The following is a 16,143-nucleotide window of genomic DNA, read 5'->3' on the forward strand; positions in this document are numbered from 1 at the left end:
ATAACTTAATCCTTGGTAGTTGAAATAAATTGTTATAGTTGGCTGAAATGAAGGATGTCAAGTTTTTCTGTAGATGAGATAACACCGGGAAACAGTCTTTTAACTGTATTTCATCCTCTGTCGGTATTCTCCTGTACATTCCGTGGCAGCTATGGCTCTGCTGCTCTCCAGCAGCTGCATGGCTGGCTTGTATAGCTGTAGCTGTCCCCAGGTGATGATCAGGCAGGTTGGACTATGGTTTTGGTAGTTCAAAATGGATGGAAAATACGTGGTAAATATTTCAAACCGTTTGCTTTGGAAGAAATACAAATCGGGTTTGGTTTCTAAAGCTTTTGGAAACTTACTGCGCTCCAGCATGACACTGTGAAGATCACTTTTTCCATTCTTGGTTCACTAAAAAATATTTTTAAGGGGAAAAAAAATGTGGTTACGTGACATTGGAATGGATCTGACTTTTATTTTTACAGACGCACACCCACCCTTCCCACCCTGCCCCATCTTTAAGTGATTTGAGAATTTATATCCAGTGTATTTAATCCGGGGTGTGTTTCGTGGTCTCACCAGTGCAAAGCTGACAGTGCCAACGACATGTGGCTTTAACTATATTGGGCATAAGAGCTTTTGGATTTTTAGAACAAAACTAAACTCAAACCTGCTGTGTTCTTTCTGGAAGACACCACAGAGATTACGCTACTGAGATTACTAAGGAATACTGTTTTATGACGATATATTTCACTGAAATCTATTGATAATCTCTTGTGGTAGGATTATAGGATTCCTAACGCATGATCAATTTAAGATTTGCCCTGCTTCAACAGGGAATTTGCTATATGCTCTCCAAAAAATGCTAACTAAGAAATCACTTTTAACGTTACAAAAAAAGATTGCATATCCCCAAAACAAAGCACTTTCATAGAATTTTGAATGGATTTTGCTTTTTTTTTTGATAGAATTTGATGCTTCAGTTCAGATTCTGTTGTTACTAAAAGTGTCCTCCAGGAGAAAATGGTGGTTGCTCTGTAGCGTCTGTCTTTGCTAGGTGTGATGCTTAGTTAGAAGTAATTCTTTTTTTTTTCCCACTTAATCATCTCTTGCTTTGAAAAAAATATTACTGATACACATGCATCTTCTTAAATTTTGAATTGCCATACCAGCAAAATGAAGCTTTTATTGCATCAGAGGCGATAACTGCAGCATTTTAACTGGAGCTTTTTTATTCACTAAACGTATCTGTGGTCTTTAAGAAAAAGGCTATTGGAGGAGCACTTCTTAACACTGCTTAATAAAACCATCTTTTTGCCAATAATAAAGATACCCACACCATGAAGAGTTCTCTAGGGTCAACCAAGAAGTGCTTTTCACGTGTAAACTGCGGCTTCGCTTGTTAGTCTGGTGGCAAGTTGCTCTGCTACCTGCAGGGGGGAAGAATGCTCCTCTTTTCATTATGCAGCAATGTGCGAAGAGCTGGGATAAGTCTTTAGTTTTGCTGTAGCTATGACAAAGGTTATGATTTTACTTCCTCTGTTCAAACATCTAACTTGTGGCAAATGATTCTATGAAGTGCAGTGCATGGCACAGCAAAATGCTGGGTTTTTTTGCAATAGAGTAAAAATTCTTATAAAAGCTAGTTTACCTTGGATTATGGACAGTTACACATACATTCTTATTTTTCGTACTTTTCAATAAATTGTTTTAGGGCTGCTTTAGCTGTAAACATGTTGTTTCTGAACACAGTATTTTTTCCTGTAATATAATACTCTTAGGAAAGTTTATTCACCAGAGTAATCCTTTCGTAACTATCCAAATAAATAAAGTGTATAGAAGTGAACTATTACATTTCATCTCGGCTCTTACACCTATGCAGATGGGCTTCATGTCTGCATGAATTCACCTCGAGAATCTTGAATCTCAGTTTGTGAATAATTAAAATCCTGTTCTGCCTTCCCTGCCGTGACCTATTGGTTCAGGCGAAGCACGGGGAGCTCAGGATTCCCACCGAAGCCTGCTGCTCATTCTGCCTGTCCCTGAGCCGGGATCAGAGCGGGAGGAGCTCACTGACCTGCTCCTTTAGGATGTGTTTTCAGCTCAAACTCTTACCAGTTATCAAAGAAATCATTCACAATAGATTGTGCAGATCTTCACAGTAGGATCATCGCTCTTTCTTTTCATTTCCTGGTGAAGACCGAGACAATAGCAATGCTTAAATCTTTCCTGGGCTTTGGAGTCAACACGAAAAAAAAAAAAAGAGGTTGCCTAGTACACTGGTATTTTCAAGATCCCAGGATTAATTACAGTTGGCTAACATTTTGGAGGTTATTCTGGCACTCTCTTTAATGCTAGCGAAGCTTTCATTTAAGTTCTTTAAACAAAACCGTGTATTTGAGAGCACAAGGTGTGGTTTCTTGTGATAAATTACCGATCCCTTGCAAGTCAGCTCCTTTTCACCTCGGAGCCTTCTTTCTGTTCAGTTTTGCCATGAGCAGGTGATTTCATCTCTCGTCTGTTTACCCTTCTGTAAACTGCTTGCTCTACAAATTTAATATTCGAATGGCACTTTGAAATCTTGCTGTATATATGCAAGGTGCTAACGTTTGTTACTGAGGTGCTGTCGTGCAACTGCAGCAGCCGCAGGAAGACGGTCCCTTAGGAAAACCTGCCGGGTGACACGCCGTGCCTCGCTGACCCATTGCAAAGGGCCTCTTCGCTTTATTCTAGCAGCCATTAAACTCTGTCATTAAATTGTATATTTGTTGGACTTTTTAATTAGCTATGTATGTGGGTCATGCCTGGAAAGCAGCCTAAAGCGTGGCGTGCTCTCCCCTTCCAGTAAAATGAATAAATGAAGGCAGAAATGTTTTGTTAAAGTGGCTTAATCCTCAGGCTGCTGTGGCCACATTGAATAAAGAGGGCGGCTGGAAAGTCAGCTTGTTCTCACCCTGGCTGTATCAAACCACGTTGCTGTTACAGCGTGCCAGCCGGTTAAAACCATCGTGTTTATCAGAACAGTCTCAGCTAAAACGATGCTAAGAGAATACATTTTCTGGCTTGGGTTTGCTTTACCTTCAGCCTGTTTGACCCTAGGCACTGAGCAGCGGCTGAATGTCTAATCCAAACTGACAATCGTTAATGCTGGAAAACAAATGCCAAATGTAGTAGAGTAGGGCTTTTTTTTTTTTTTTTTACTGCTCTAATGAAAACTACCCAGCCCTCGGCTCTCTGTGCCTTCACTATGGATCAATCTCAGTCTAAACGTGAAAGATCAGTTGAATGAGTAGCGGCCAGAGTGTCCGCTGGTCACTGTGTAGGCTCCTTTGCTGGCTCTAATGTAAGCAACCAGGCTATATCTTATACCTGCTCACGGCCGTGAGAAGAACCTGTTGGCCCATATAATTGCCAGGTGAGTATAAATGTTTGGAGCTTTCTGCAAAATAATTGGATTTTCTCTATACTTAACTGAATAAACAGTTTGTAAAAGCTAAAACAAGATCTTCGCAATATTAATCTCATTCCTGGAACCTGTAAGTTTGAAGAGTCGGCCGTGCGGCACTGCAGTAACTGTGATAAGCTTAAACAGGATTTCTATTTTATAAAAATTCTTGCAGCACATTTTTATACATTATTTGTATCAAAGCATGAATATAAAATTAAAGTGTATTAATACTTCATCGGAGGGAATGGGGAAGTTAGCCCAGTTTTCTGTGTGGTTGGTTTTGATAAGATGAAATAATGTGATAAGATGTTTGAGTTGCTAATGTTTACCTTTTGATTGTAGATTCTGCAGCCAGCATCAGAAAACTGAACTGGTGATCTGTGCAGTCTGTACTGTCTAGAAACATTTATTTTTTTAGTGTTTCTTCACTACTCGTAGTGGGATGGTGACTTTCAGCTTAAAATACAAGGCAATATTCAAAGGTCAAGGCTTACAGTTATTAAATGGAGATTTTTTTTTTTTGCATGACATGCCTAGGTATTTTTCAGATTATTTTTGTGCAAACTCTAGTTTAAGCTTCATTGAAACAACAATTCACTGTGTTTGTTCTTGCAGCGCTTTAAGGCTCTTAGCAAGTTGCTATTGTTTTTATACAGTGTAGGGAGATTAACGTTTGAACTTCAGCTTCTAATTGCAGGGGTTTGTTTTTCTCAGATATAGATGACTTAAAATGCGCCCCATTTGGAAGCTGTAACAGTGGGTCTGCAGTGAGCAGCCTGGCAAGCTATGACTGGTCCGACAAAGAAGACATTCATCAGGGCAAGAAGCTCTCCTCCTTTGTCCAGTCTTCAGGAAGTGGATCCTCTGCGGCTACTTCTGTTCTTCAGAAGAAGGAGACCTTGTTTGGCAGTTCAGAAAACATTACCATGACAACAGTTTCCAAAGTGACAACCTTTTCTAGCGAGGATGCTTTACAGGATGTTTCCTTTGCAGCCTTCGCAAACTTTAAAGACTCTGGACTAGTATCCAGCGGTCCAAGCGACGACGACATTGGAGACTTTGGTGATTTTGCAAGACCTTCATCAGAAGCACAGGATGCAGCAGCAGCAGCTGACACAAATCAAGAGGCAGACTTCCTTGCGAGTGGTATCTCTTCTGAACTGCAAAGAGAATCTACAGATGACTTTGGAGAATTCCAGAGTGAAAAGCCAAAAATCAGCAAGTTTGACTTCTTGGTGGCAACTTCCCAAGGCAAGGTGAAATCTAGTGAAGAAATGATCAAGAGTGAACTGGCTACCTTTGACCTCTCTGTTCAAGGTAAGCCTGCTGGGGGGGCAGGAAGCTCATAATGCATGTGCTCATCAAAGGCTAATTTTTCTAATCAAATTATAAATTAGCCAATGGGGATTGTTCCAAAGGCTACTGGAAAAAAGCTGAATCTTCTCTTGGTTTCTATTGTGTTTGGAGCAGGTCTCGTTCTAGAAGAAAAAAAAATTTGTGCCAAAAGGTTGTAAGAATTGAGGAACGGGGGAAATTTGCACCCGTCACCAAGTAAATAGAAGGCTTTGTTCTTCTGGAGTAGTAGTGCATCCCTTGCTACGGACTTCATTCATTTTAAGTAGTCTGTGCCTTTATGAGTAGAAGACTAACTTGTTTATATCCTAACTTTTTAGGGTCTCATAAAAGGAGCTTAAGCCTAGGTGACCGAGAAATAAGTCGCTCTTCACCTTTGCCAGTTTTGGAACAGCCGTTTAGAGATCGTTCAAATACTCTAAGTGAGAAGCCTGCTTTGCCTGTCATCAGAGACAAATACAAAGACTTGACTGGGGAAGTTGAGGTAAGGAATTATCTGGAATAGAAGTAAATTGGCAAGGGCTTTCATCAGTGTGCTATCACGGGTGTTCTGTGTCCCAGCTCTTTGGGACTTTAGCTATTTGAATTTAGGGTGTGATTCTAAGATGGCATCTGGGTAAGGGTAGATGTTTTGATTGGAAACTTCTCATAAAGGAGGTTTCTTCTTTCCTGTCTTTCGAGTCTTGTGAAGCAGGAAGAAAATGCTGTTGTCTGAAAGTCAGTCAGAATCCCTTGACCTTGCAGTCGAAGCCTGTAACTGGAAATTAGTTACGACTTAAATCTAATTCCAGCTTTGGCACTGAGACCACTGGCTTTGGGAAGTGGCTTAACTTTTCTGGCTGTGTGGCAGTTATTTCTCTTGCTCATCTTGAGAATAGATGGTAAAAGGACTCAGATTAAATTCTGCTAATCCCCGTGTCTAGAACAGCAGACCTGTAACAAATGTGTCGCGCGTAGGTAAGTGCAATGCAAACTTTTTACCCATTCATATATGTTCTTCCCTTTGAAACTAGTTCTAACTCCCAGAAATCAAATTTTAGAGTTCAGGTGCAAAGAGAATATTTAAAGAATGGGAGGAAAATTAGGAATAGGTATGTTAAAAGTAGCTAATCTGCAAAGTCTCCTGAAATACCTGTCTACTGTATGTCTATTGTGATAGGAGAAAGGGAAATGTGTGTAGGAACAAGATTCAGACTGTCCTTTTCTTTCAAATAGGAAAGTGAGAGGTATGCGTATGAATGGCAGAGATGCTTGGAGAGTGCCCTGCAAGTAAGTGTATAGCCTCCTCGGAAACCTTTTCCTCCTTCCTGTAGGTTCCACCTCATTCAGTGTTTAAGACCATATAGACACAGAAAGGGTGTAAATCAGCCCAAGTGGATTACAATTTTTGAACCAAAAACTGTCACGCAGCAGAAGCATTACCTCCTCAGTTAAAGATCCTACACTAATCTTCCTGTCATTTGTGATTAGTTTGGCTTTTGCCTAAATTTTCAAGGTCAGGAGTTAATTTGGTGTTCCTGTGTTTTGGGTGCCCAGTAAGGCATGTTGTTCAGGGCGTTGATAGCAGCATCTGGCTCTTCAGCACGTCTTGAGAAACAGGCTTGCTTCACGTGCTGTGCGGAGCGGCCGTTAATTTTTTGGTAGTGGTGTCAGGTGTTTCACAGCCAGATTAGTTTTCCTTAAAATTTCTTCTTTGCATTTGAGTATTAGACAGCCAAAACTGTGACTGCTATTATTAAACTAGATAGCAATGCATGCATACTCTTAAAACTATTATTTTGGTAATGAAAATATTTGAGGGAATACATTAAGGTTTTAAACGTTCATACTTTTCCCCTGATCTACTTATAGTTACAACGTGAATATATAAAAACATGTGATGGACTATGGCAACTATTTCTTATTTAATTTGTCTTCTTTTTTGTATAACTGTTTCTGTTGGGGACAGTCTTGTTTGTAATAATTATTTTAAGGTAGATAACACCATCATTTTATGAAATTCATTTCCACCAGGTCATAAAGAAAGCAAATGATACCTTAAATGGAATAAGTAGTTCATCCGTCTGCACTGAAGTTATCCAGTCTGCTCAAGGCATGGAATATTTACTAGGTATGTTTTAATTTACCATGTCTCTTACATTGAAAGTTCTCCTCTGAAAAACAGTAATATATAATCACTCTTTCCAAAATGGTATTATTTTTTAGCTTAATCTTTGCCTGCACTGAAATAATGAACATCTCTTCTGCTAAATAAATGTAACTACTACTTTGAAATAACTGTCCATGACCACCTTTCGTGTGCCATGCCTATTTTGTGCTATTTCTGAGTTAAAGTTTCAGGAACCTGTGCTTGCAGTGAATTCTCTGCAATCCTCCCCTGTGTTTTTTATCAACAGGGGTTGTTGAAGTCTACAGAGTAACAAAGAGAGTTGAACTGGGTATCAAAGCAACTGCTGTTTGTAGTGAGAAACTCCAGCAGCTGCTGAAGGATATTGATAAAGTGTGGAACAACCTAATAAGCTTCATGTCACTTGCCGCTTTAACGGTAAGATCAAAAATAAGCTATGTCTTTACTAAAAGAAAGGTCATAATTGTATGTAAAGTGACTTCACGGGGTGTCCTAACTTTACAGTTTGTATTTTTCTCTCGCAAAATGGAAATGCACTGATTTGTGAAATCCAGTTTAAAGCTTTCTGTAAGAAAACTGTTATTTATGTACAAACGTGATGTTATCTCAGTGTCTTAATGATTTACATGATACCCTGTGTGTCTGTGGACCTCTCCAGTAAGGGAAATTTAATAAAAATTAAATAAGCCATTTTATGAAGCCAGAATAATGTGGACATATCTTGTCTTTGTAATACCCCTGCAATTAGTTTTAATGCTCAGGATACAGGAGCACACAATGTAGCAACACAGGAATAACTAAACTTTTCCTTTCTCTCTGCATTTGGAAATGCCGAAGTTTGTTTTGGTTCCTGCTACAGACTAAATAGCTTTTCCTCCTCTGAATAGAACTGCCAGAAAAAGCTCAGTTGCTCTGAGACAGCCTGGTAGGAGCTTTAGAGCTTTCTACATAACTGGGCAAGTGTTACAGGGAGGGATGGTGAGGGGCCGGCTGAGGGGTGGCCTTTCAGAGAAGGAGCTCCCCATGGGAAGGTCTGCAAAGGAACTGGGGAAAAAGAAGGGCACATTGGGCCGGGTACAGAATACACACAATTAAAAGGCAAGAAAATCACCGTGCCATTAAATACCTTGCACTTTTTGGTGTATGTATGTTGCAGGAAATACAATGTGCAAAATTACTTTTTTAACCATGGTAAAACTCATATTTGTAGGGACTCCTCCGTCTGTAGGTGCTTGATAGCATCTTGCATAATGGATCCCTTTAACTCAGTGTATACCTAAGGAGCCTTTAACTCTTAGTATCAGTATATGGCACCAAGCATCAATAAGCAGATCATTACCATGGTTATGTTTTCACTGAACAGTTTAATTTGTGGCTTCCTTCTTGCAATGCAACTATGGCCACTGAAGATTTTTGCTCCCCAATAAACACTTGTTTATAAGTAAGGCCCAGAGTACTTGGTTTCTGCTTGAAATAGCCATCTTCAGCTCACTGCCATTCCCTGCAAAACAGGTATTATAAATGATCAGTCCCTTTTTACACACCTTTTACACATTTTAAACCTCTCCAGTACAAACAGCGGTGGTGAGCAGGTATTTTTGGTGATGTCCTGTGTTGCACAAAGCCTGTCATAATATGAAATTTATACTTCCAATATTTTACTGCTTGGCAGATGAAGTTGATAGACTGGGATTCATCTGTTTGAACTCTGGCATTGTTGATAGTAACAATCTAAAAAGCTACCAGGATCCTTTCCTGATTTAAGCAAGTGAATTAAAGTTCAGTTCTTAAAGTGCTTTTCCTTGGAAGATTACAGGGATTACCTTAAAGTCCAGAGCTTGGCCACGTGTTCTCCGAGCTGCAGCAGCTCCTGGCTGGTAGCAGTCCAGCTGAATTTTAAGCATATGAGGAGCTGCGAATAACGACTTCTCATAAACACACAGTACTTCTGAAGTCTAAAAGCCAGGGACCCCTGACTCCTGGAGCTCTCAAAATCGTCCCTTTTTGTTTCTCTTCTCCGCCTGGGTCACTGGAAGGTGTGGAACCATACCTTCTTCCCCTGGTCTTCTATCCCAAATGATGCAGAATTGCCAATTAAGTAGAGAGAAGTATTCTAGCTCAGAGGCATGTGCTTGGAAAGGTTAATTTTATCTTTTAAAGGATTTTGTTGCAAGGTAATTTTATGCACAACCTTGTGGTTTTTCACTGCAAATTACAGGATGACCTTCTCATTTGTTTCACTCATGCATTTGGTAAACAAATATTAGAGTGCCTTTATTAATTTGATTGATCTACTTAAAGATTAAAGGGTGTTTTTTTCAGGATTCCAATTATTCTCCAGCCATTCAGCGGGGGAGCACGATCAGCATACCTAGAGGATGGATTAAGAGTACACGTGTTCCATGATCACACGATTTTTTTAAGCTGCTTGCATTTCTAGGCATTGCTTTTATTTGCACTACTACCTTCAAGCAAAACTTCCACAGTTTTATACCATCCTTATGCAAAGTTTTAAATTATCATTTATCTTGTGGCTGAAATGTAAGCTTGCTTACCGGAAAAGTGACTATATTAATTTATTACTTATTTGCAGGCTTATTCTCCCATCCTTTGCCTCTCTTTAACCTGAGCTTGTGTATGGCCGGCGACCTTAATTCTGCTATGGTTTGGTTAACCTTACCATCCCATTTGGTACTGCTGTGCCATATTCTAGCTTCAGAAAAACCTTCAGAAGGAATAACAACTGCCCTTTTTTGATCAGGCAATAATACGGAATTCAGGTCAATAAACACTGATACAGACACCACTTCAAATACAAACTCGTGAAAGCTGTGCTGGCCGATGGCTCGTTTCCTTGCAGCTGCACAAATAGTTGTTGCATACCAGTGTTTATCTTCGTCCAGTTCTTAATGCGCTGCAGTTGAAATGTAGCAGCCGCCGCCTGGGCTCTTTCTCAGAAGTTTCTTCCCCTTTTGATGTGGGAATGCAGAACTTAAGAATTCTTTCCTTTGTAGTCTAACCCTTTTCCAAGAGCTTGAGTGTTATAAACTAATGCTGTTGGAGATTGCATAGCAGGATTGCAAATACATACGAATGGCTTTGATTAAATCACACATCAATTTATGAGAAAATGTCATACATCATGCCTGCCTTGTTGCCGGTGTGATACCATGGCTCTCGGTAGCAACCAGATCAATAGCTTTTATCATGATGTCTGAAACTTTTTCAGTCTCTGAAAATGCCTAAATTTTATTGTCTCGTTTCTTTAGCCAGATGAAAACTCACTGGATTTCTCTTCTTGTATGCTGCGTCCAGGGATTAAAAATGCCCAAGATCTTGCCTGTGGAGTGTGCCTCCTAAATGTGGATTCAAGAAGTAAAGTAAGTATAGTGGCCTCTACTGTTAAACTCATTTTTAATTTACAGTTTGGACTTTCATTTAGGCCTTGGGCGTATTTAAAAAAATTTCGTGGCTATAATTTGCAACTGGAAGTGGCAAAGGCAAAATCTGACCAACAGATGGGGCTGAAATAGTCCGTGTCCTGTATTCATTGGGCTTTGGGTATGACACAGATGTGGATAAAGGGTTGAGTTAAATTGTTCATCATGGGGAGGAAACTGGGATACTAAGACTTAAGAAGTATATCTATTTTTTAAAAAAAAAAATCTTCTAATGACTTTTCTTTATGAGATGCCTCTCTGAGGATCACCAGGAGGGGACTATTGCAATTAGCAGAGCTGGGAGGGAATCCCAGGATATGTACAGAGTAATGCCAACCAACTAACATATATCGGCAGTTTTGCTGACTTTCTGGTTTCAACGTTATTTCAGAAAGAAGAGAAACCTGTGGAAGAGCTTCCTAGAAAAGTATGAATCTGTAAAAAACATATTCTTTATAGAATCATTCTTAGTTGAGTGTGGAAGGCTGAACTGCTAACTGGCCTTCAGCTGTCATTCTCAATTGTACCAATCATGAATCCTTTTCTTCTAGTCATTTTCTGTGACCGTAACACTCGATCTGATCAACTAACACGCTCTAGAGCCTCCCCTTTGTCTTGTCTGCATGCTTGTACCTTGTGAATAGCTTTCTGGTTTTGTGCTACTTCTGTTGTGCGGTAGAAAATTCACTGCAGTGAGTTTCTGAATTTGTAGCTGCCTGTCTGTCTGTTCCAGAAGGGGGGGGACTGTAGGGGTGTTTTTGCCACAAATATTGACTTTTGGTTATATGTAGTAGGCAATGGCATTTTTAGAAATCTCCGCAGGAAATCCAGGGGGGGGGACAGGGTTAGAATATTTTTTTAAATAGGTAGCTGTGAAGCATTGGAAAGTATCTCCTAGCAACCAACCTCGAGATGTTTTAAGCTTGTTCATGGCTTCACGCGCTCTGTTCAGAAGCTCCTGTTGTAAAGCAGCTTCAATTAACAGAAGAAAGTAGATCAAATTCAACCTGAAATAACACTAATATCAAGAATTGCACCTGCCTAAATCACAGCAAAATTTGACCCAGTGAAATAAAGGCAGTGGCTATCTACTGGCTGGCAGAACAAGCATTTATCTTGCGTGGATACGTAGCAGAAGTGGCAGATGCATGAAACAAGGTGAGGTGGTTGCGAGGTGTCGGATCAGACAGCACGCTAATCGGATGGCTCCCTTAATACAGGGTGTAACAGGCAAAGTATGCATCAGGTGTGATGGTTGGCGTTTTTGTCCACCTGCAAACACTTTGCAGACTAAAATAAAATACAGTTTATTGGGTGGTCTGTTCAGAGTGAGAAGGTCCTTCCATGCTGTGCCATTCTGGGGTGATACCTCTGCAGGATCCATCTTCCACCCTCGTTTCTAGATCCTGGAGTAGATGAGACTGTCACACTTGTTTCAATTCTTGTTATTTTAGGCCTTTAATTCGGAAACGGATAACTTTAAGCTGGCGTATGGAGGGCACCAATACCATGCAAGCTGTGCAAATTTCTGGATCAACTGTGTGGAGCCAAAACCTCCAGGTCTCATTTTGCCAGACCTGCTCTGAAAGCCGTTGCACTGAAGATGGAGTATCGGGTCTAATAATGCAGGACGCTTGGGGTAAATGGTGTGGTAGGGTAAGTGGCTTGAGGTGTGGTTAGTGTTTGAAATGTTTCGCTTTGATTTTTGTACCGTAATGGGTTAGAGCCACTGTCACATACAAACTGCTTATGAAGAATTTCACTTGATATGGCCAGGGCTTCAGAAATAACCGGAAAAAAAATGTAGTGTGGCAAAAAATGCAGCATTTCAGTCTTTCTCGAGATGAAAGCGGATTAGTCTTTGTAAAAAGCAGTCTGCTAACCAAGTGCATAAACCTCTGAGAAAGGCCAGTACCTAGGTTCCAAGAAAAACTGAAATGCTAGCTTGATTTGCATAGAAGTGACCACTTACATACTTGAAGTACGTATTTACAAACAAGTCTTTTCTTTAATGTTTTTTGGTATATGGACCATGTTGTTTTTCGTTAAATGTCTGCTGCTATAATATTACAATGCATACAATGCATGAGTCACAGTAACTTTCAAGGCAAAATGAATTATTGACTTAGAAGGAATGAAACTGCAGAGAGCCATTGTATATTTATACTTCCACTGTTCTGCACTGTAAATTATATTGTATTCATATGCATAACTGGTTAGTACCGGGGGATAAGGACTTGAAAAAATTGTTGACATTTTCCCTGTAATATCTGGATTCTTTAGTACAGGCAGCTGGATTTTAAAACTTGTAGTCTTTGCTACTGTGTTGTAGCAAGCAAGTTGTAGACAAACTCCTTCCCTGGACTTGTCCTGAACTACAGGTATGATTTGTTATGTTTCACCTGACCCTTTGGTAGTTGTGTGGCTGCATCGCTGTTGAAAATTGGACTCCACTGATACAGAGTGTCTGCTCCTCTGTATATATTACCTTTTTTGTACGTTAATATGCTTTTCTTGATGGGATGCCTGCATGTAACTTGTGCGGTCTAGTGCTATCTGTAATAAGGTGTTTCTCTGACTCCGCACTGGCCGCACAAGATGGCCCTTAGCTCCTGCTACAGGTGGGTGTGACTTAACACTGAAAGTTGCCCTTAAGCAGGCTATTTTTTGAAGCAGGCTATTTTTTGAAGCAGGCTGTGGCTCACCTGCCGTTCCGTTGCTCGTGGTAGGTTCAGCTGTCTGGACAGAAGGAGGTTAGTATCGCAGACTATCACAAAACGTTACCCATACATCTAAAGTACCTGATTCTCTCTTCAGGTACGACACCCAGACGACAGTGCAATCAGCTGCAGTGCTAGTCACAGAATTTTAAACCTAGTGGGAGCTTCATGGCATTATTTTAAGAGCCTTACCGCTATACGGTCTTACTTGGTCTGCAGAGAATGAAGAGGGGTGTATATCCATCGGGTACAACTTGCTTCTTAATTCTTCGACTTAAGTTTCTCAGATCTCTAGAAAATCTCTCTTCTCTCCAAAGATATTAACAGCTTCTCCGAGTTAATCTTGCCTCCATTATGAGTAGCTGACATTGACCAGTGGTTATCTGCTGAAACAGAAATTACAATGAGGAAAAATAATGCTTTTTATTTAAAAAAAAAAAAAAGGCTTAGTTATACTAAACTATTAATTATACCAAATGAAACAATCTTGGCTAATAAGAGTGCTAGGTGTCTGGCCCCTTATTTACACAAATTAAAATAAATCTTCCTGCTGCCTGAAATTAGCTCATTCATAAAATAAGCAACTTGCGCCTCCAGTCGCAAGCTCAAGCTAACCAAGTGGCAGATTTTCACTAGTGTGACAGTGACTGCCTGCCTTCTGTTGCCCAGTAATTATCAAAAAAAAGGGCAGTCACTCATTGCTTGCTCTCTGTTTCATTTATTAGGTGTGAAATAGTTACAGCAGCCAGCACCACAGCTTTTGACCACATACATTGTTTTCCATCGTAATTAGGGGCTGCTGTATACATCAGCCGTGCAAGTATTCCTCTTGATGTTTGGGGTCTACCCAGCGCAGTCAGCCAGCGCTCACTTTCGCACACTGAATTACAGAAGCACTTAAGCATTGTCTGACTTCAAGCAAATGCCTCGTCTTGCTGCTAGCGAGGGGACTTCTCGAGTGGTTTTGAGTATCTGGCTGACGCAAAGGCTGTTGCCTATGAAATGCTGTATTGGGAAAAGGGAGTTTATTGTTAGCGTGGGTTTCCACCACAGTTCCTGAACACTTAGCTAGATAGGATTTTTTTTCTAATTAAAAGAGAATGCCACAAATAAAAGAGGCCACAATGTGGAACTTAAAGCAACCAGTATTTCAAATACAGTACCAGCTATATTGTCATAAAAGCATTTTTCAGTGATGTTTTTCTTGTACTTGTTAATGTACTCGTTAAGCAAGTAAGTTCCCTCTCTGAGATGTATCCAGCGTGTCTTTTGGCCCATAAAAATAAGGAATCGACATTTACAATTATAATTGCAGCAGAGCTTACTGAAGTATGACACTACTGCTTGCTTGCTCCCTACAGAAGGGAAAGCAGCAGGCAATATTACTGCGTTTGTGGCAAGCAGAAAGCGTTCTTCTGAACTGAACACCTTTACGTCATGGGAATACACCAAATGTTCTGCGTGTAGATACCCTTGATAAAGGCATTGCACAATGAGGATCATCTCACTTACATGTCCTGCTCATTAAAATGAGTCACTGTTGCATCCAGCATCTTCTCAGATATTACGCTGCCAGCCAAAGCCCAGTGTCCTTGCAATCTGTATCCAAGGTTACGGTAACTTCTACAGTGCATTGTAGCAGACCACGTTCCCCGCCTGCCTTTGCGTACAGGCTAATGGACACGCTGCCTTTGCTTTGGTTGTGTTGAATTTTATAAATGCAGCTCCTTTTCCTGCATGTATTCTTTCTCTAGAAAAAAGTGAGAAACGTGGTTTTCTTTCTTTTTTTTTTTTTAATGTATGTGTTCTCTGGAGCTGCCTTGGGGTTGCCTATGGAAAGTGATTTTTCTGTATATTTGTGTATATTTGGAATTCTAGCAGATTATTCGCTCTGTTACTTAATGTCTACATCGCTTTGCCCAGATGTATTCCTGATGCTTCCGTGCTGTCTTGGTGTGTTGCAGTTTCTCCTTGGTGGTCGGGGTGCTGGGGAGCGAACGGGCTGCTCCAGCCTATTCCCCTGCCCACCCGTGCCGGGTGTCGGTTTGTCTCCCCCAGCTTGCTGACCCGCACTGGCTGTAGCCGCTCGGGGGTTATTTGTGGCGTGGGAATTGTTACGTTCTGCACCTGACCGCTGACTTCTCCTCTCTGGCAGCAGCTTCTCTTCACCTGGGTTTGTCCTGAGCAGCTCCTTCCTTGAACACAGTGCAGCATGTATGTGAAGGGACAGCGGCGTTCCACCAAGGTTAAGCAGCAGCTCATGAAAACCCAAGGAATGCTCTGGTTTCTAGTTAGCTACATGTCAGGTTAATTAAACTTGAAACAAAAACTGCCTTTTCAATAAAAGCTGCTATTGTACAAAGTACTTTTTCTGAAAGATTTTTTCGCTTTCTGGGCCTGTATTTAATTCCAGTTCTCGATATTAAAATATAAATGTCATAATTTTATGAAGAAAAGTGGTCAGAAAACTTCTCTCTAAGTTGTGACTCTTTTTTCTTCCTTCTGGGTGAATGTTATTTGTCGTCTAGAAGTGGTTTTGCGATTAGTAGTTGGAGCTGTTTCGGTTTGTGCTATGCTGGAGTCACTGCTGATATTTTAAATCCAATGACAATAAGTGTTATTAATTGCCTTTAGTACATTGTTTACTCCCTTAATTCTTGCAATGCTTTAATAAATCCTTTGTTGAGATTCAAACCTTGTTTTCAATAAAGAGCTCGTTTCATATCTGACCAACCTGTGAAGTGGCTTGTTCCAGGATGCAGCCAGAAAAAAAACGTTGCTTTTGCTGCTTGCTGGTGCCCCGAGGTTGTCATCTGCGGTCAGAGCTCCGCGGGCCCCGGCCTGGGGGGCTCCTCCGCAGAAATACCTGGGCAGGGTGAAAGCTTCCCGTGACTCGGGAGAAGCCTTGAAAGGTTGACAAAAAGGGCCTTAAGCATAATGAAGCTGTGTCAGTGGAACCTTCTTTGTGGCTAGTATTTGAAAGATGTCTCACCGAATAACATATATTCTGCAAGCGCTTAAGATATTGTCCATTTGGAAGAGCCTGTGCGGAGCAGGAAGAATGCTCTTCCC

General features: G+C 40.7%; 1 protein-coding gene across 7 annotated transcripts in view; it reads left to right on the forward strand.

Moving 5' to 3' along the window:
- SYNRG (synergin gamma) overlaps positions 1–15,800 on the forward strand; it is a 44,300-nt gene extending 28,500 nt beyond the window's left edge. For 4 of the 7 annotated variants that reach the window (XM_075168358.1, XM_075168361.1, XM_075168362.1 and 1 more), the window contains 8 exons: positions 4,145–4,747; positions 5,104–5,267; positions 5,999–6,052; positions 6,797–6,893; positions 7,180–7,328; positions 10,181–10,291; positions 10,743–10,778; positions 11,806–15,800. In XM_075168358.1, the coding sequence (XP_075024459.1) occupies positions 4,145–4,747; positions 5,104–5,267; positions 5,999–6,052; positions 6,797–6,893; positions 7,180–7,328; positions 10,181–10,291; positions 10,743–10,778; positions 11,806–11,937 (1,346 nt within the window). In that variant the 3' untranslated portion in view covers positions 11,938–15,800. Of the gene's footprint in view, positions 1–4,144; positions 4,748–5,103; positions 5,268–5,574; positions 5,858–5,998; positions 6,053–6,796; positions 6,894–7,179; positions 7,329–10,180; positions 10,292–10,742; positions 10,779–11,805 lie in introns of those variants that run through there. The other 3 variants (XM_075168359.1, XM_075168363.1, XM_075168364.1) reach the window with 2 other exon arrangements.
- Positions 15,801–16,143: the final 343 nt, after the last annotated feature.

The sequence above is a fragment of the Calonectris borealis genome, chromosome 19, assembly GCF_964195595.1.
Source record: "Calonectris borealis chromosome 19, bCalBor7.hap1.2, whole genome shotgun sequence".
NCBI classification, from domain to species: Eukaryota; Metazoa; Chordata; class Aves; order Procellariiformes; family Procellariidae; genus Calonectris; species Calonectris borealis.